The sequence below is a fragment of the Syngnathoides biaculeatus genome, chromosome 7 (assembly GCF_019802595.1).
Source record: "Syngnathoides biaculeatus isolate LvHL_M chromosome 7, ASM1980259v1, whole genome shotgun sequence".
Lineage (NCBI taxonomy): Eukaryota > Metazoa > Chordata > Actinopteri > Syngnathiformes > Syngnathidae > Syngnathoides > Syngnathoides biaculeatus.
This window is the reverse complement of record NC_084646.1, coordinates 15,680,003-15,701,795: the sequence shown is the minus strand read 5'-3', so window position 1 is coordinate 15,701,795 and position 21,793 is coordinate 15,680,003. Positions and strand designations below refer to the sequence as shown.

Genomic DNA, 21,793 nt, shown 5'->3' with positions numbered 1-21,793 from the left:
AAGATGACAAAGAACAAATAATTGGCATGAGTGAGGCTGAGTGAATGAACTAAGAGTGAAAGAATGCTGGCAAAATGCGTCAAGAACAACCAAGAAAAAAAAAGACCAGCGTAGATCAGACAACCCGAGCTAAAGATCTCCACCTTTTCTTTCCGTCTCAGTTTGCCAGTAATACAAGTTGACATAAGTGAGCTACAAGCAAATCATCAAAGCTTCACCAATTCTTACAGCATCCAGCTGTAATGCCATGAATGCAGGCCACATCTGCACATCACACGCGAGATGTAACACTCAAAAAATAATTTAATGAGGCAGACGAAAAGTTGGCAAATGTCAATTTCACCTCATACAAACATTCAGACTAAGGTTAATTTTGTCGGAATCCCATTTGTATTCAGCGGGGTGTGACTTTCTTTTTCCTTACATCAACAGCATGGAATTCGGAGGCCACTAAACTGAGGGAGTCACAGTTATGGATGTCTTGACAGGAAATCTTTTTTTTTTTTTTTTTGGGCAGCAGCACAGTTGAGAAAAGCAGGCCAGCCATACATCTTTTTGAAGAATATGCCCTCTAATTGGGATCTACAAAAAATATAATTATTCAGTTCTGCCAATCAACACATCACCGGAGATAAATGTCTGCACCAGTTCACCTGTTTTACTGGGCCATGTAGAGCACGGCAACCACTTGATTTTGGCCCAAACACTAATTAGAAAGTACTAAGATTAATTTGCAAAAAGACAGCTTCTCCAAGTAGTCTACTGTATATGGCAAAGCAGGCCAGGCCGACTGAAAAGGAAATGCAATGTTGTCTTAACTGCTCGTCCTTCATAAGACTTGACAAAAACACAGACTTTGCAACCTCTGAGTTTGAACAAAATCCTTTCAGTCCCCCTGCTCAATTGCTTGTTTTTAAGATTTAACTTTTTAATAAAAACCTTGGTCGAGTTCCAATAGGAGTCGACTTAGGAGTTGCTGCTGTATCAGTGTGAGAAAATGCAGTGAGTGTCTTATACAATTTTGAGTCCGCACACTCACATGTTCAGTTCACAACAAGTAGCAGTTGCAGCACTTAAAAAGCAACAGAGGCTATAAACACACACAGCGCTCTGTCATTCTGCTGATTCAGGGTAAAATGTGCCAGAACAAGAGTGGCTGTCAATGACCATCAGCCATTCGGTGTAATTCATTCCATTGGCCTCAGTGAAATAAGAACACATGTGGAACTGCAAACTGTTCAACATGCATTAGTGAGCATGCACGTGTTCCCTGCTATACTTTTGGGAACAAACTTAAATTATCTACAAATAGGGTAATATTTTTAGCAGACATAATTCAAGAGCCAAGGCATTGCCGTAATAAGAAATCTCGATGTTGGTGGAAAACGGGCTGAACATTTTAAGCACGAGCTTGCTTTGGCTCTGCTTCCATCTTGTATTTTCCATTAGGACAGTAGTGCTAGGATCCTTCCACTCTATTCTATCGCCTCTATTTGCTCACTGCCTACCATGTTAGACAACCATACCTGACGCTCAATGACTTTTAGCCTGCAGTGATCGAGATGACAGGATTTTATTTCAATCTAATGTAAATGAACATGAGCCTGAATTGGAAAGTTTCCCAAAATGGAGGAGGACCACCGTGTTCAGAGGCTGCTTATTGTGGCACCACTCCATTCAATACAGCGGCGGTATCACAGAATGTCGGGCTTCCATCCCACACTAACATTCGAGTTGAAAATCACACGTACACACCCAAAATTGTATGACACCAGAAATGAAGACTATAACATGCAAGAAACAAAGCAAACTGAATGAGGCGCTTGTTACTGAGAGTGATGACAGATCTGAAACCAATATGAGCTGGCATTTGAGCGATTTAAGCGAGGTGGAACAGTTGACGGAAGGTGTCTGGTGTTCTATGTCACAGAAGAGTCTGCTAGGATGAAGGGCAAAGTCTATAAAACAGTGGCGAGGTCGGCCGTGATGTACGGATTAGAGACGGTGGCACCGAAGAAACAACAGGAAGCAGAACTTGAGGTAGCAGAAATGAAGATGTTGAGGTTCTCACTCAGAGTGAGCAGGTTGGATAGGATTAGAAATGAGCTCATTAGAGAGACAGCCAATGTGGATGTTTTGGAGACAAGGTTAGAGAGAGCAGACTCCGATGGTTTGGACATGTCCAGAGGCGAGAGAATGAGTATATTGGTTGAAGGGTACTGAGGATGGAGCTGCCAGGAAAAAGAGCGAGAGGAAGACCAAAGAGAAGGTTGATGGATGTTGTGAGGGAGGACATGAGGACTGTGGGTGTTAGAGATGAAGATGCACAAAACAGGCTTAGATGGGAAAAGATGACACTGTGGCAACCCCTGATTGGGACAAGCCGAAAGGAAAAGAAAAAGAAGAATTTGAGTGGTATAATGCTGTTGGAGAAACAACACAGATGAGTGAGTGACCCCAAGGGACGTATTAAGCACACACTGTGGGAATTTTTTGTACATTTAGGACTGCTGCTCATGGGTGGCTCTCGCACTGGATAATGAATTCTAACTCAGTGCCACAAAACACAGCCACTGTGTGTTCCAAATCCGGATTTTAAAAAAAAGTTAACGTAGGTGCACTGTAAAATGACATCACCAACTTTATGAATCTCTCAGGTGTGACCATTGGCCACGACACAGGGATGTCTCTTAGTATGTCCCTCACGAGACGTGTGCAGGAAACAGATTGGTGGATTCATTCATCGCATCAATTGACACCGCTCTCCATGCAAGAAAACTAAACTGCAATGTGTTTGACGATAACACCCCAAATGTGTTTGGAGGAAGTTCCAGGATGTCGCACAGCCTGAAGTGCTCTTTGTATTGTCTACAAACACAATAACACAATTCAAAGGGAACAAGAACATAATATTCTCTCTCTTAAGTAACTGAAATCTGCAGCTTGAGGCAACGGTATGTACCAACATTAGACCCATTGTGGCTCCACATAAGCAATGCTGCATGTTTCCACTCAAGAATATATTCCTTATTCAAAAAATGTTTTAAAAAGTGCTTTATATCAGTCAATTCATACTAAGACGTTACACTTGAATTCACCATGTATGATTCAAAAGGGCTTCAAATTTCAATCATTAAAAGCGACCAATAATCAACACTTTCCTAGAAGGAACTTGGGAAAATGAGATAAAACCATATTTCTCATTCAGGGAAGTAAGACAAATGAATAGAATGGTACTAAATAAATTGGAATAAGTTTATTTTAGGTGCGCGAAGATTAGATATACTGCATAATACAATATGTGCCCACGTGGAATTCAAAGGTTGGCGACACAGGTTATGGAGTTCTACCTATTTAGACCCTGTCTGACCCCTGTCTCCACTGTTGACCCTTGACCTTAACAGCGTTCAACCATGCACTTGAACTCCATGATCTGGGTGTAATCCACCCCACGTAAACACACATCTGGTGCGTATTATCATGTTTTACTTTTTTTGCTTGAAACGCAAGCACAAAAGTGAAATAGCCTATAATTAGTAACCCTTCCAATTTTAATCAACATTATCATTCTGACAATACTTTAATGACCTTTCCCCATCATAAAAGGATTAACAATGCTGTTCTGATGAATTCCAGATGAAACTTAATGGAGACAGGCAAATAAAGATTTCTCCCATGGGTACCCCCAAAAAGTATTGTTAATTGTATTATTAAACCATGCACAACTGTTGCACACTTGAAAAATATAACCAAAGAAGAAGAATTTTCCATTTAGTTAGGAAAGATTCTGAGGATATTTATGAATCCCAAGTCTTTTGTGATAGTGTTGTTCTGTACTCAGCCAAACTTCATTAACATTTCTAACCAACTGTTTATCACAGGAAAATAAAGGAAAATATACCAAAAGGTGATGGTGATTGTGTTACGTGTTGAAAACAAAAGCATAACAAAGAACCTGACCACTGCGTAGTCCGAGAGCAAAGAGGTAAGAGATGCTCTATGCGTCACATTGATGACACGTTGGACCTGAGGTTTCAAAATAAATAAAAAAAAGTGGCTTCAACTGGTGTTTGGTTATTAGATCTCAAACGGTTTCTCCCTCATTGGTCAGAACGCACACGGAAAAATTATTACTGTGCTGTGCTGAGGCATTATTGCGTGAATCATTTGTGCGTGGTTTTTTTTTTTTTTTGCCCACAATGCTTACATTAAGAAAAGTAGAGGCAAGCTAAGAGTTAGGTAGAACAAGTTTAAAGGTTTGAAACACACTAAGTGGCAACATGCAACCACAAATGTGCAAAATCTCATGACCGAGCACTTTATGACGACTGCATTCAACAGTGACTGAGTGTTTTACTGCACAAAGTGTCGTGTTTGTTTTATAAAGCACAGCATAATTATGCATTCTCAAACTGACAAAGAAACCTAAAATGCAGCAGATTAGCACAGAAGACCACCCACAGATGCTTATTAGGAGATTTCCAGCTTGTGTTCCAGAGCTTACCAAAGCAATTTTAAGTTTTGCCCAGGTGTGGTGTTAAAAAAGAAGAGAAAGATTGATAAAACAGTAGCCTAACAAAACTTGCACATGAGCAAAGCATGGTGTCTGTTACCCACTCACATAAGGTGGTCTCTACCACTCAGCCATGGAGAGGGGATGTCATGATACGTGACTTCTCCCCCACACATCACTGATGCATGTACCGTGGGGCGCAGGCAGCCTGACCTTGACCCTTGTAGCCCGGAACTCCTTCAGCACGTGGAGTGTCCTGACACACGTTTCAGAAAGCATAAATGCATTATTGTCTATCGGACATGTGTCAGCACTACACAGTTGGACATGTTGTAAACAAAGATGGAACCAAATGAGAGGACTACAACTACACTTGGAGGGCAGATGTAAAGTGGATATTGCATCAGGTAGAACAAGTTCAAAGGTGAACATGACTAGGGAGTCATTTGGATTGGAGCGCCATCGCACTCGCAAATCTGCGCAGTCGAGCACGAAAAATCACGCGTGTAAAATTTGTTACAAGTAGAAATACATAGATATTGAAATATGTTGCTTATTTTGTGTAGTCTTGGCCAATGTTCGTTCTAAGCTGTGCCACTGGGCCATTGCGCACTTGTCGCACACAAAAACTGATCCAGCGCAGTGAACCACAGGCTGACGTCTTTTTTTTTTTTTTTTTTAAACACGGAAGCACACGGTCTTTAACAACGAGCTGCTACTCAACCTACTTCTACTTCCTTGTTTACCTGACACCTCCCCCGCGCTCTTAACTCATACTCATAATTACAAACAGAAAACACACTGGCAACTTTATATCTGCACGCATGACTAATCAAACCTGTACATTTTTCAAATGCAAGTGACTGGTTAGGTCCATCCATCCATCCATTTTCTTAGTCGCTTATCCTCACAAGGGTCATGGGAGTGCTAGAGCCAACCCTGCTATCAACGGGCAGAAGGTAAGGTACACCCTGAAATGGTTGCCAGTCAGTCACAGGGCAAGTATCAATACCATCACTGATCGGGAATCGATCCCACACTGCCAGCACCAAAGTCAGGCGCGTGTACCACTACACCATCAGGGACTCACTGACTCGTTACGTGTTATAGTTAAAACATTATTGCTTCCACTGATTGTCCAATGGCCTCATAACATCTCCTAACACATTCTTTTTCTCAAAGCCATCTTCTGGAATTCTTAACGGGACATTTGCAGCGACAAACCACATTAAAAAGGATTTGAATGCAGTGCAATTTGAAAATTCCGACTCCTAAAATTCCTTCTCAAATCACGAAAAAAAAATTCTCAATTCCAATCACTATCACGCATGACGTCACGTCAGATGCCAACTTATTGCACCTCAAACAGTATGTAAAGTACCCCTCAGCAAATCTTGCAGGAGCTCACCGAAGCAAGAATCAAAGTTAACACTACATGTGCGCTTTGCTTTTTCTTTTAATTTTCAAAAAACACGATACAAGCATTTCGCTCGAGATGTAACCATATCCTAACAAGAACTCACTTGCATGACCATAATTTCTTGACGACCAGCACCGCGACTTGATGACGTGATAGTTTGAAGCCAAACTTTGGCTGGTGTCTTCAGAGAAAAGTGAAATTACATGTATATCCTTTAATCATACCAACATGATATGACATGTATGTAAACAAGAACAAAGCATATTTGGTAGCTCTGTGGTGACATCTTGTGTTAAACAAAAGACATAGTAGAAGTTTAAAGTTATTACGTGTGTGTGTCATGTCCCCTTCGCCATTCAGCTGGGACGAAGTGCTTCGGCCTGTTTTGCCCAATGCGCATATACGGCATTGTTTCAACTTTTGGAAGGAGGAGTGTCCAGGCAAGTCACATCAGGCTGGTGACCTCTAGGACATGCTAACACATTTTCCCCATATGTAACTCAATAAAATGAAGCAGGATGAACACACATTCCCGTAGGCCTCGGGATAACCTTTGAGCACTAATTACAAAGCTAAATGAAGTAGAAAGCTATTGTCTTAAGAGTGCTTGAAGGCACTTTGGGTGAGGCGGCTCCTGTACTTAAAATGTAAGCTCATTCAAATATATTGTACTATGTTGGGACACACAGGTTGCAGTTGGCCAAACTACTCTGTTCTCCCAAAGCGCCTCATTTATCTTTTGACATTCCTGTCTAACGGCATCATTAATGACTGTGTCCAGCCAAAAGCAGGCTCCTTGTAATTTTTACGTAGGTGCGGCACTTCAGACACAAACAGCCGCTCTGAAAAGAACACAAAGGTAAGAGGGGATGGTGGACAATCAACGCCAACAAAGGAAGCTCTGGGATGAGTGCCTTTAATCAGCTATGCCATCCCTTATTTGCTCCATGCTTCAAGAGCTGGCTGAGCCAGTCAAGTCAGGCCATCAAATGAGCAGAACAAATCTCCAGAACACACCGATTAAACAAACAGTAACATGACATCAGCCCTCCGCCTCGATTTCAAAGTGTAGTCCAAGAGAGGTCGAACACAGCTTGTTCCAGGATGTTGGCTATGGTGAGGAATTAAAGACAATTTCCTCAATAAGAAATAGAAACGTTTCCCAAAAGCCAGCCTGAACTCTCACAAAAACTTCACCCAAAGTAAATACAATTATTTGAAAAAAAAATGAAAAATTCAGAAATTACATCAACGACTTGGCAACAAGTTGTTAACATTTTCTGACTCGGAAACGGCAGAAGAAACAAATGGAGGCATTTGAGATTGATCCAAACAAAGAAGTGGAGGAAATGTGAACATTAAGGAATCTGAACTCTACATTTTGAAAGTAAAGAAGAATTGAAAACTAAAAGTATCCTTCAACAGATTCATAAGAGAGTGGGGTCCTAAATAAACAAGACTGCACATCATAAAAATAACCTATGAAGTATCATTCTGCTTTCTCTCTCTCCAGGATGGGAAGGTCTGGGGATTGTGGGGGTTTCCTGACGGAACCAAAGATCCAGGCAACCTCTTGACACCCGCTTGATACAAACACACACTCAAGCATAAAACACAGGGTGGGAGAAATATAAACACACTTGGATGTTTACTGTGTCACAGTTCTGCCATCTGATTGAAAGCGAGCCAAATCAAACTGGGGGTGGGGGGTGTTTTATCATAGTGGGTCAGCAGAGGAACGGCATATTTGGGAAAGTAAAATTAAAATATATATGATCCAAGATGGACAGCAGAGGCACTGGGGGAGAACATTTGGGGAAATATTTTGCTACTTTGGCTTGCGGTGTGCTGTGCTGTTCATCCTCCCGTTCCCTGAAGCCTTTGGAGAACATATTTGCATATCCTCGTAAAAGCTTTGAGAAAGAAAGAAATGTCACATTGTGGACAAACACAAAAACTATACAATAGAGCAGTTATGCCATTAGACTGTGGGTAACAGTTGCTTACAATTATGCCTTATTACACCACCAATGCCTCCTTTTTTCCCTGCTAATCAGAGGGTTTTTTTTTTTTTGCCTTTTCCCAGAGGCATGAAATAATTAGTTCATCATTTGTGTACACTGTGAATAGTTTCTCCCTGAAGATAATTGTTATTCTAGGCAACGCAGCTGCCTGCTTAAATAAATGATTGCAAAATTGAGCTTAAAAAGAATCTGTGACATGCCGAAATTTAGCTGAGGAAAACAAACATCTGGAATAGGAATCCCTCCATTCTCTGAACTCTACTAGCATTTCTCAGCTCTCTTTGGATCCATTTGTCTCTGTTAAAAGCATTAAGAGTACACTAAGGTCTTAAATACAATATTTTTTATTACAGATAAGATGCCATTAAAATTTGGAGAAGAGTTAGGGTTAGGGTTAGGTTTAATCAATTAAATTAATGTTAAGAACTTGGTTGTTTGTTCTCTCTGGAATCAAAGTGAAGTAAAATGCAGTCACTGAAGATTTTCAGCCAGAAATGGCCCAAAAGTGGATTTTCGGTTTTTGGACGAAAGACTTTTGTCAATGAAACAACATGGCCAAAAAAGGATGTTGATGATGAGGAAACAATGTTATACAACAGCGGGGCTAATTTAAGTGAAAGCACACATCATTTGAAGCTAGGTTGACTGAAGATCCAGAGCCACCTTCAAGCAACAGCCAAGTTACACTGTCTGAATCACTACATCAAAGGCAAAAGGTGTGCATATTTGCACTCAGTTATGTTGGGTGACCCATCGAGCATTGGCTAATTGCGTTAACTTTTCAGAGGCAAAACTGAATTGATGGCTTGGTAAAGTTGTCGATGCGGTGGGGGCGCGAACACATTTGTGTTTGCCGATGCGTCTGTTGTGTTACACGCAAAAGTCCGTACAAAGTAATTGACAAAGTGCTGAATCCACACGTAAAAAGAGAAGTCGTGCTGTGTTTTACATGCGGGGAGAATTTTTTCAATTCCAGAGTGCATGTGTAGCCAGGCTGATCTCTGCAGAATCTGGGGTGGAATGAGCGCTGCCGCTCATTAATTTCAACAAGACAGAACCTAGGAGGTGTCAAGTAATTATCCATCCATTTTCTTTGTTGGTTATCCTCACAAGGGTTATGGAGCCTATCCCAGCTGTCAACGGACAGGAGGCAGTGGACACCCTGAACAGATTGCCAGCCAATCGCAGGGCACATCGAGACAAACAGCCGCACTCACAATCACACCTGGTGGCAATTTTGAGTGTCCAATTAATGTTGCATATTTTTGGGATGTGGGAGGAAACGGGAGTGCCCGGAGAAAACCCACGCAAGCACAGGGAGAATGTGCAAATTCCACACAGGCGGGTCCGGGATTGAACTCGGGACCTCAGAACTGTGAGGCCAAGCCTTTCCAGCTCAGCCACCGTGCCGCCCTCAAGTAATTATATTTCCTAATATCTGGGGTATTTTGACAAAAGCATCTCAGAGACATTTTATTAAGGCACCTGGGAACTCTTTCAAATTGTGTCAAATATATATGTTCCCTTTAAGGGCGCATGAAAGCTCTGCAATTAATATTGCACAACAAGTTTATAAATACTCAATAATCATCCCCAGTGTTGATGTACGAAATGTAGTCACATGTTTATCTTTTCCATCAACTTTTTGTTAAAGGAGCATTTTTCACATCAGGGAAAACTTCAACTTATAAAGATGGAGAAAACATCAGACGAAATCACAGACAATGGATGTGGGGCTCTTAATTTAAAGGTGAAGTGTCATTCCTATAAACATTCTTAAATAGATATTGTAATGAAAAATACATATAACATTATTCACTTCAATGTCTATACGAAAAAATAAATATGAGCGGAGATCGCGTCATCCATGCGCAAAGTTGCGGATGTCTCATTCGACATCCAAGTGGTCGCCATATTGGCTGCATCTTCTGTCCCTGACGTCACACTAGGACATTCGCCATTGAAAACAGACTGTGCCGCTTACTATGGGACACGCCCCTTTCAGACACGGAAGCTCTTTTCGAAGAAGAGAACATCTCTCAAGAGTGAAGTGACCGGGGCAATATTAGCCTTTTGTTTCGAGCCATATTCAGATGATATGCGGATCAAACCACCTCCCCACCTGATCCACCTCCACGTGGCGATGATAAAAACGCTGCCCACGAGCGACGACAGCGCTACAGCCAAACCGCCGCCCGGTCTGGTCCACCTCCGCACAGCAGTGATAAAAACAACCCCACCCGCGAGCGACGACAACGCCTCGGCCAGACCGGCTCATCGTTTGATCCACCTCCACAGAGCGGTGATAAAGACATCCCCGCCCGCGAGCGACGACGACGCCGCGGCCAGACCGCTTCCCCATCCGATCCACCTCCGCGCCGTGACAAGCCACCCCAGCCTGGTTCGGCGCCACGATGAGCCACCGCAGCTCATTGCCGGAATGAGCTACCCAGCCGAAGCTGTGATCACGGCGGATGAGGCACGGCTTCGGCGGAAGGTCGTCCGAAGTCGTGCTCGGTGCCAACGGGTACATCGACACATGACTTAGGTGCGCGGATCTTTTGTTACATTCTGAGAGGATTACGTCCCCCCCCCAAAACTATTTTTTTAGTAGCTGTATACAGGCCTACCTGTCATTTAGAACCCACGAAGCTCTTGTCCTTTGCACCCATGCAATCCATTTTTCACGACGAACCGAGTGTCTTGCAAACTTATGCAGCATAAATCCAAACCCGAGTTTTTAAGCAATGTCCAGCAATACAACGAACCGCCATTTTGGGTAACCCGAAGGAACAACGAGCTACCTTCCAGCAGGTAAAACTAATATAAACAGACGAGACCGCTTGAGTGCGCTACTGCCCTCTACGTCACTTCCTGCTTCTTCTCGAAAACAAATCCCTCGAGAGGTTTTTCGTGGTGGGAGTTACAAAAATATACATATACGTCAAAATCATGTTTTGTGGTGAAAAAACAGATGGGTCCATTCCGGCTGCCTTTTTTTTTTTTCATTAATAACATACTAAAAATCGTGCATTCCATGTCAGTGGTACTTTAAAAATATATGTATATACTAATAATAAAAACTGGCTCAACTACATTTCTGTTGAATAATTGCTTAGCAATGCAGTGGTAGACTTATGGGTACTGCTTTTACGCAAGCGAATCATGGGATACCTGCTCGTTATATTCACTTGTTCTATTAGCATACCAAAGTTGTTCAACTAGTAAAAACAAACGCATCTTAAAGCACGTCGCATGAGTTCAGCGGAGTTTATATAGGAATCACGAGGTCCTCAGAAAGAAAGCTAACCATCAAGCTACATAACATTGCGACGCTAAAGCACACCAAGTAACCTGAAGCTAATTATGGTGACCCCCCCCCCACCCCCACCCCACACCCCAGGCTGAATGAACATCTGTGCGCAGACCCCAAAGCTCATCTGGAGGTGTGAGCGACACTGGGCGGATTGTGAGCAAACTGAGATTTCTCACTTTTCTCTTTCTCCAAATAATAAAGCAGCGAAGTCCTTGTTCAGTGCAACAAGCGTGAATGAAAAGGAAATTTGGACCTGGGTCATGGAAGGGGACCAGAGCGAAGTTGTAGAGCGCTCGATTGGGTCTGCTCAGTGATGTCTCCAGGATCTTGGACGCCCCCTCGATGACTTGGACCAGGTCGTCGTACATGGAGCCGGTCACGTCAAAGACGAACGCGAGGGTGGATGCGCCCTCCGGGATGTCCGCGTCCTGGCCGAAGGAGAGCGCCATTGAAAGGCCGAAGAGGAACCACCCGAGTCGGGTGCCCATTTCAGATCACAAAAGATGCAATTGTTAAAAAAAAAAAAAAAAAAGTAATAATAAAAAAAAAAAGTATAAAGCCCAAGTGTCAGTTTTGATAAATGAGCGCAGGCATTAAGTTTTTTTTTTTTTTTAAAGAAAAGCCAAATCAAAGTTTTGCGCTTGGATGCAGCATCTGTGGCCTGCCTGCCTTCTTGCTCTTCCTCGCCTCGAGTCGCCAAGTGGACAGAGTCAGTTGGTCCTTGCTGGACTCCCGCTCTGACGAAGACCACCACTCAGCTGAGCACAAAGCCTCCAAGACCGCTAGAGTAGCAGCGCTATGATTGGACGAGCACTTTTGGGGGTGGAGGTGGGGGGGTCACGGTGGCGGGGCTGCGCATCCTCTCCACGCTAAGCAAAGCACGCGTCACGTGTCATTTTGTCTTACAATATAAGTAAGTATGTAAGACTCACATTCTGGATGCGATCGCAAAACAATGTAATCAGAATTCCGATATGAAGACCAGGATATGCATATGCATGTAAACTGTGCGTCGCAGTAAATGGACATAAATGGGACATTTTGAAATAGCAAAAGGTTTACAATATTGTGCTCCAGGAGTTGTGCAAAAGTTCTCATGAATCAGAGCAATGATTTTTTTTCAAAGTCAAATCTGGCGTCATCTACTGGTCGCACACAGGCTGCAAACGGTTTTGAATGACGATAATGTTGTTCCACTAATTTTCATGTTTATGTTTCCATTTTTGTTATGAGGCGGATTTGCTAACCAGTCATCCACCATCTCCCACCAAAAGTTGATAAATCATGTGATCCAGTAGAAGATAAAATTTTGAATAAAAGCATTTTGCCTATGATTCAATCCAGCACAGGGGTGTCTAAACTTTTTTTTCCTCTGAGAGCTGCATGCACAAAATTTGATGGATGTAAGGGCCATGTTGAAATTCTTCAACAAAACCAATCTATAAAGCAAGAATATTTTGAAACACTGCTTCATCAAAACTTTCTGATTTATTAACGGATTGATTGAAGAGAAAAGAAAAATAGTGCAGGGTTTTTCAGGGTTTTTTTTTTTTTCAAAAGAAAGTCTTTATTGACGACACCGCCACTCTACAACACTCGGCCTCCCGTGCCTTCAGGAGCACTTGGGAGTTAGGAAACATCAGCAGTTTTGTCAACATATCTAGAAGGGCTTCTTCTTTATAGTTTTTGCTCAACCACGTTTGGCCACGTGAGATTTCTGTCAAGAAGGACTTTATTGTAGATTAGTTGTCCAACACACCTTTGTTCCTGGTGTTTCTGTCTTGATTCTCCCCTCACTTGCACTCTGTTTCTCTAGATTTTGAGAATGTATATAGACGCATCAAATGCCTCTATCCTGCATGCTGCCCCTCGTGTCCTTGTCCTGTCCAGTCCTGTCCTACTTGACCCATACAAAACTTTAATCTAATGTGTAATCTTATAATAATGATTAACTTTCCTCATCTTTTTTCCAGCTACAGTATGTTGTGTCCTTTGTTGTCTTCTGTTCCTGTAATATTTGCTATTTTTTCACTGCCTCTACCTTTTGTTTTTTTCAGTTGCTCCCCTCAAAAAACATTGTTCTGTCTGATTGAATTTTCACCAAAAATCCATCAGAATAAAAAGAACTACAGGGGCAACTTAAAAAGGGATACAACTCATGTTTACTGGACCTATTTGCCTGAAAAAGAAAGACAAAAAGTATCTTAAGTCTTACAAGATAGTTCATATATGGTGTATTTGTTTTTTTTTCCAAGTATGAAACAGAAAAATTGGCATGACCTGCAAAAACTCAAACTGTTGTATTTCTAGTCTAATTAAAACTACTCAATCCAGTTTAATGCCAATTTATGACAGGAGACCTTATGAAACACTGTTTGCAAATATGTGCTTCCATCCATCCATCCATCCATTTTCTTTGCGGCCCATCCTCACAAGGGTCATGGGGAGTGCTGGAGCCTATCCCAGCTGTCAACAGGCAGGAGCCGGGGTACACACTGAACTGGTTGCCAGTCAATTGCAGGACACATGGAGACAGACAACAGTCACACTCAGAATCACACCTAGGGGCAATTTAGAGTGTCCAATTAATGTTGTATGTTTTTTTGGGATGTGGGAAGAAACCAGAGTGTCCGGAGAAAACCCATGCAGACACGGGGAGAACATGCAAACTCCACACAGCGGGGGTCCGGGATCGAACCGGACCTCAGAACTGTGAGGCCAACGCTTTCCAGCTGCACCACCCTGCCGCCCAAATATATGCGTTTAATAGAAATATATATCCTATATTTTAAAATCAGACAGGAGCAGGCAAGAGACTGTAGAAAATACATAATAATGAGTTTGTCTTTGTTTGTTTTTCGTGTGTTTTTTATACTGTATACTGTATACAAGTACAGTACAAGATTACCAAATTTTGTCGATTACTTCTGCAGTCTTTGGGCATCTTCAAAGTGCTCCGACGCCTCCGAGCGGAGCACTGAGGAAGAGCATGCATGTTCCATCTATTCGAGTGGGTTGATTGCACATGTGTCCTTTACAGTATTCTATTCTGCTTTGTACTGTGGCTGCACCACAAGAAGCCGCAATAATGCATACTCTGAGCATCCTGTAGAAAAACATACGTAGTGTGTCTCACACATCTAGAATGCAATAATGTATACACACGAACAGCTCGTTCTGCAGTGCGCTTAAGCAACCCCCTAATCTGGAAGAAATAGAAGGAGGCAAGAAGGCCGACAGCTGCATGGCAAGCCTCACATTAAAAACAAAATTCCAATGTCTTCTTCTTGTGTCAGTGTCTTCTTGCTTCATCACAGAGCAGCAGTCAAAGGTCAAACCCAGAATGAACTTGGGGAACAGTGCAGCTGTGGACACTTTCAGGGGACAGATTGCAAGCATACTCAATTTTTTTTGTACATTACATTACATCTTCTGCTAGTCATATTTATCACACTATTGTGTGCTCGCAGTGGTTATGTCTTGGTCAAGAGGAACTGGCAAAATATTTTCAAATGGCTGTGTAGCTGAAGAAGACGCCCTTCAAACATAACATAACACGAGCAAAGACTGAAGTGAAAACACACATCTGGCTCTTCTAACATCATGCTGACTAGACCAGTTAATTAAACCCCCCCCCATCCCCCCAAAAAATCTATGGGTGCATTCCGTAATGCACATAATGATTTGTTTTTTTCACAGGGCATTGAATGGCTTTTATTCGATTTTTCCCCTCGTCCCACCTCTGCGCAGATCAGAAGCTCTTTGGCTCCCCCAAGGGGAACACCGAAGGAGTGCCTGCATACTTCAATTTACTGTATTGCACAAATTAGACTACATAATGTAGCTATAATCTGTTGTTCTGTTCTACGGCCCCAGATTAAAAACCTACCGGGTACCACTAAAGATGGAGCGATGCATACTGTCAGAGGGCTTTAAGTGATACTACTGCAGAAACACACTTTCACCATTTGCTACCCATTTGCACGCACTTACGATACAAATGTTTATTTATTTATTCATTGCAAGAATAGACATATGGTGAATAGGTGGGAGGAAGCAGCAGCAGCAGCAGCAGCACCAGCACCAGCAGAGGTACCATAATATTGTAGATGATGATGGGGTAAGGTACACGGAAACATTCAAATGGGGAGGTCCAAAAATCACTAACCAAACTGCACACCGGGGGGGATCTGCTTTCCAGAGTTTTGCATGGTAAACAAATAAGGATGCAAAAAGCGCAGTGTAAATGCAGTGTCACACCAAGTTTCCAGGATGTGATTGCGTAACATGTTTCTTAACATAAATAAGTCATCACTTTCTCAAGAGCCAGGGGTACACCCTGTTCCGAACCAGCTTATGCAAGCCATCACTAACACGGCCACGAAGCATCATAACCAAAGCGTCTAACAAAATGCGACAAATTTCAAAGCTGAGTGGGTTGATGAAATACTGTGAATGTATCTTGCTGAGGACAGACCCAGAAGAAAAGTGAGGTGCACTCTAAACAGAACCACACAAGTCTCTTTAATGACACGCTCACAACTGTACAATAATCACATCTGCTGTGCATAAGGCCTATGTTTTACTTTAAAATAAAATATTAAAAGTCATTATTTTAGATTTATGAAGAAAAGTAAATGTTATCAAAATACATTTATTTTATGGAGCACCTTTAAGGGATACTCAGAAGAGTGTTTCATTATCCTGTACAAAAATATTGAGATGCCTGGCCAGTACTCTTATGAGAAGTGAAAATGTGGGCTTGATGCAGGAAACCATCTTTCTCTACTTGTTTGAAGTGTTCCTGGAGAACATTTGTAAGGTCAGCGGTCACTGTCCTAGTTCCTCCAAAAAGATATTTGATGGGCTTGAGGTCAGGACTCTAAGTTCAAACTAATCAAAGCATGTTTTGATGGAGTCTGCGGACCATGTTTGTGTATACGTATGTGTCCAGCGACTGATTGGCGATCAGTCCAACAGAGTTGACCCCAGCTCACCTACGACCCTATAGACACTAGCAGTATAAAAATGTATTTTGGGGGGCAAATTTCAAAGTCAGATGTCTGCATGCAGTAAGTGATTTGGAAAAACTCAGATGATTATAGTATTCAAATGCACACACACAAAAAGGCCTCAATTTTTGGAGACACGTCCTGTGGTCTGGTGAAACTACGAACTGTTTAGCATAATGCGCATCGTTAACAGTTCAACCAGGAAGTTAAAGCAAATGCGTCTTCCTCGTGGACAACAACCTGAAGCATTCTGCCAACTCCTACAAAATGGGGTAGCCATGATGGAACCTTGGTCTCAGTCCTCTTGAAAATTTATGGCCAGAATTGTAAAGGTATTTATGAGCAAGACGGCCTACAAATTTGCACCTGTTTTGTCAAGAAGAATGGATCCAAAGCCAGTGAAAGGTAAAATATCTTTAAATTGTTAAATCCAAATAATAGTGTCAAACTCAAGGCCCAGGGGCCAGATGCGGCCCGCCACATGATTTTTTTGTGGCCCGCGAAGGCAAATCATGTGTCAAATCATATAATTGATGACATTGAGATAGAAGCATTTTTGTGCTACCAAACATCAACAATAGTTGAAAAACACACTACCCTTGATTTCTGATTTAAAAAAATTAGTTGATAAATTTTAATGTGTAAATATGATGGGTCAGTTAAAGATTTTCATGGCTTCAGTCATAATGGCCCTCTCACAGAAACCATAACTACAATGTGGCCTGTGATAGAAACAAGTTTGACACCCCTGGTTTAAAGGCATTGGTGCCCGATAATAATGAAATATATGTAAACCTCTTGTCATCATCTGTGTTTTTGTTTAGATTATCTTTAGTTTGTTTAAATGCATGTCTTGTTTTCCCCAGTGTCCCATGACAATGTTGATGTCTGGTTCTGCTTGTTAGATTTTGTCTCCACCTGTCCTCCTCAGACCTACCTCATGTCAATCAATCAGGGCATATCTTGTTCCTCTTGTCTCATCAGTTACTTTGAATTTAGTTCCTGGCTTTCTTTCTGTCCTTGTCAGATTCTTGTTGGTAATCTGTTGTCATGTTTTGTTTTACGCCTAGTGTTTGTTTCCTTGTTTTTTCAACCTTGTTTTTCAGACTTATGTTCGTACAGTATTTAGTTTTCTGTGGGCCTAGTTTGTCTGTTTTTTTGTTTTTGAAAATAAATTATTATTATTATTTTTTTTTAGATTTATCATGCTTTGCCTCTTTGTGTCCTAATGTCCGCCACATTGTGTAGCAAACAGGTCATATGTGAGACAAAAACAGCCACATGACATGAGGTCTAGCCGTCCAGTCAGCCAACCAGAATGCCAGCCTTGGGGGCTGGAGCACTGGTGTCCAACATTACTAATCCCTGGATTTAATTCCCCCCGTCACTGCAAAGTCCATCCTTTGTTGTGAACACAACTCATGTCCAATCGAGCTCATTAGCACATAGACGCCAGCAGATCCTTTGTGAGCCCTTGCCATTCTTCCTTTTGACCCTGTCCCGCCACTCCGCTTCTCTCACTACTGTCAATAACGAACTCTTTACACAGTTAGCGAGGGTGACCATTCCGAATACCGGCGCACAATCAAACACAATTGGTCCCCTTGTGCTGCGCCAGTCTCGCACAGTCCACCGGACACCAGAAATATAAAAACAGGGTTGAAAGGTTTCAGTGGCAAATTTTCAACATCAGCAAATGATCAATGAAAAGGAAGAGTGTCCCGTCGTTTGAAACTGTCAGATGCATTGGAGAAGAGTCAAACAGCTTCAACGTTCTCCTCAGCCATCGTGACATTTGCCATCATGGTGCTTTTTTTGTTGTCGTGCATCTTCCTCAAAGCTGGTCTTGGTGCCGTTCGCTCAGTTAAGTGCTGAGTCATGTTTTGATTGTTACCTACCCGGAACATGGTGTGTTGCTAGGACAGTCACCCGATGTGTGTGTCCTGCGGGTGTGTCAACTGACTGAAATGTCTCAAGGTGACGAAACCAGAGCACATCCACAACCTCGACCAGATGGAACAGGATGATTAAGCTGTTTATAATTATTTAAATATGCATCTGGTGGTTTACAGGTGGAGCTTACAATCGAGCCAAACAACTGCTCTTTGCCATATGCAAGTAAAACTGAAAGCAACTGCATAATCAAGTGAGATGATTTATCTATCTATTTATTTATTTATTTGTTTGTTTGTTTGTTTGTTTATTTGTTTGGTTGGTTGGTTGTTTGGTTGGTTGGTTGTTACACATGTTTGATTCTTGTCAGGTAAATTCCAGATGACAGGTCAAATGTGACAAGGATGTGAACCCCAGTACCAACCGTGGCTGATGGTATAAGAATATCCCAACTTATACATGATTTACAACACAACACATCTGTTAAACAACAAAATGAAACAATCAACACGTTTACCAAAGGCACAAACGAGGGTGTCTTCCTATGAAATAGGTGAATATAAATCATTTTCAAGAAAGTTAGACCATTTCCATTTTCGAATATATATTGAAAAATGCTTTCTTGACAAATGGAAATAAAAACTACCAGCTAGGAGTCGCTTGCCGCATCTAATGTAATCCAATCCTTGAGCAGTATAAAAATAGATCATAATGTTAGATTTTGACTGACACTGGAGAATATTGGTCTCAGTCCTCTGAGTGTTAGCGTTATTTGGGAGTCTGTGCTATAGTATAGTTACATTCCCTCTCCAACACGAACAAGACTTGATGGCATGACCAGTCCTTTGCTTTGATTATATTTATGGTATGTTAGCTAATGTCATTCCCTCTATCATACCATCTAGTGTTCGTGCTTTCGGACGCATTTATTAGATTTTCTGTACAAATCACAGGAGAGGACATCATTGGATTCAGTGTCATCCAAAGACTCACCAGTAATGGCAAAAAAAAAAAAAAAAAAAAAGGTAATGTGCGATAAATAGTGAGATTATTCAGGGATCGTGCAACAGATGTTGGGATGATGGATACTGAAAGGGGATTTGAGTTGAGGAGGACCACGCAATGGAGAACAGGGAGGAGGAGAGTGGGTGGACATGCACAGATGAGTGCATTACACAACAAACATAGCTTCTCCAAGCTTGGCTTTTCTCCTTTTCAAGTTAACCCACACGCCAGCAGATGTACAATCCTGTTCAACACACTGAGCTTCCTGGAACTTTGCCCTCATTATCAAAAACCTGTCAAATTCACCCAACGCTCATGTGTTTAAGCATTAATTCATTCATTTTATGTTCTATGTATACATCTTAGCCTGGAAGAAGTTGAGGGCTGTTCTTCTTAAATATGGAGTTATTTAAACAAACATTATATAATTATTGTGAATTAAAATATATTAACCAACAACTAAGAGGGAGTGGTCATTTTTTATAAAGAAGCAGCTAATGTACCATGTGTAACCCCAGTCAGAGCACTAAAGTTCTGTATACCATGTTTACTATACATCTAGCAGGTTCTAATGGGGGAAAAAAATGTTCTGAGAAAAATGTACCACTTAAGTGTGGAAACATGCAACCTGTCATCTGACTTCCAAAGAGCAGTGCTTGTCTCCCCCCCCCCCCCCCCCCCCTTTATCATGAAAACAGCACGAGGACACCATTTAAGAAAGCTAAAGAAACACGTGCTGAAGTTGTTTTTACCTAAAACAATGATTCTGCTGAAAATATCAACACTGCATTCCTGTCGCACAGGTCACTGAGAAAAACACGTGTACAGGAAGCCAATATTTCCAGATATTTTAAATTTGTGTCTGGCTCTGTTGTGAGAATGTGTAAAACCAAAATTGTTAGCGCACATGTGATAATGCGGACATGTGTGCAGGGCCAGATTTGAGAGCGAACGCATATATTTTAGGGTGGCATTAATGTTTGATTTGAGAGTGTGGGGGAACCCCTTTTCTGACTTACCCGCATGGGAGAACATGAGCCTTTATCTGGTCATTTCGTCCCCGGATGACCACACAATGACAACATTCATCAAGGCACGAACAGTATTACTTTGGCTATGGAATTTTCAGTCATCTTATATTTATTTCTGTCCTTGTTTGTCCTTACAGGTCTGTCAGATTAAATTGAATGAAATGCAGAAGGATATTTTTGAGGCACTTTTGTTGCCGAAAAGTATGTATCAATAGTCAAAGGTAAAGAATTCTGAACATGAATTCCCAACAGCGGGACATCTATGTGTATATTAGCTCAATCATTTTCCCTTTATTTCATTTATGGCAAGCCCACACGTTAATTTTTAAACTAATATGTTACATATTACTGGTGTAACGGCCTCCAAAAGGTATGTCAGTGAGTGAGTCTATTTCTGTGCCGTAACGGATTTTCTATGCAAAGTAATAATCTTTTCCGGCTTAATAAAGTATTATCACTTCTAAAGGACAAGTAAACAGTGGTGGTACAAATACCCAACCACTGGGAATTACTGGAGAAAAGTAGAGGTCAAGAATGTGGTTGAAGAATCGCAGTGGTTAAGTGAAGCTGCTTCAACAGTAATGTGTGTGCGTGTGCATGTGTGTGTGAGAGAGTACACACAAGTTCACCTGCAAGTGCATGAAAATTGTATGCCTTAGGGTTGACCCGCAATGTTATCTGGGTCACACTTGCTAAAGAATAACCCACTCAGGAGGTCCAAAGCAAGTCGCTGTAACATCAGCAGCGTTTTTTCCCCCCTCTCTGAAGGTTATTTGGAAATTTCTCTTTGAACAATTGAGTATGAGTTGGACAATTATTAACTCTCCTCCACGTGGCAATTTAGTGGCCTGTATCCTTGGAAAGTGAACTTTGGCTCGAGCTTTCATATTTAGAGTCAGAGCTTTTCTTCTTTAGCATTTTGTAAAATTGCTGCATACATACCTAAATTGATTTAATAACTAGGGATGCAATATTTCCTTTTTCAAATCATACCTTGTCGATTTTGATCCGGAAGTGGGATGAATGGTACAATCATGACTGACAAAAAAAATCACATGAGCGCTCTGATGAATAAGTTATTCTTTGAATGCAATTTTAGGGAATGATTTCTTTGTCACCCCCCCAACCCTCGTTAGGATAAGCGGCAATGAAAATGGATGGATGGATTATTTTTGTCACTACTATCATAGACCTTTTTTTTGTGTGTGTGTCCTCGAACACAGATCCTAGAACATTCTGTAGTGGATCGGGAACAGTTTCTCCATAGAAGAAAGTGCAGCACTGTGTTCTGAAAATTTTTTTTTTTATGAATAATTTATCTCCACGGGCGGTGTGGTGTAGAAATCCTCGGTGACAAATTGCAGTTATTCCGCCCACAAACTATTACATGTGATGATTTGCATAAGACCATTATTTCTCTGTGGTATATTGTAATATCCTACGGAAGCGTATTGCTGTCACAAAAAAAAAAAAAATCCTGTTTTTCAGGCTATTTTTTTTCTGTTTTTGAGCTAATATTTTTCCCCCTGTTTTTCAGGCTAATTTTTGCTTCTATAATATCCTTTTTTACCACTATGAT

At 41.5% G+C, this 21,793-nt stretch overlaps 1 protein-coding gene across 2 annotated transcripts in view; it reads right to left on the bottom strand.

Moving 5' to 3' along the window:
* hmcn1 (hemicentin 1) overlaps nt 1-11,847 on the bottom strand; it is a 78,582-nt gene extending 66,735 nt beyond the window's left edge. The window contains exon 1 of one of the 2 annotated variants that reach the window (XM_061824970.1): nt 11,527-11,847. In XM_061824970.1, the coding sequence (XP_061680954.1) occupies nt 11,527-11,761 (235 nt within the window). In that variant the 5' untranslated portion in view covers nt 11,762-11,847. The remainder of the gene's footprint in view (nt 1-11,526) is intronic. The other variant, XM_061824971.1, reaches the window with a different exon arrangement.
* Nucleotides 11,848-21,793: the final 9,946 nt, after the last annotated feature.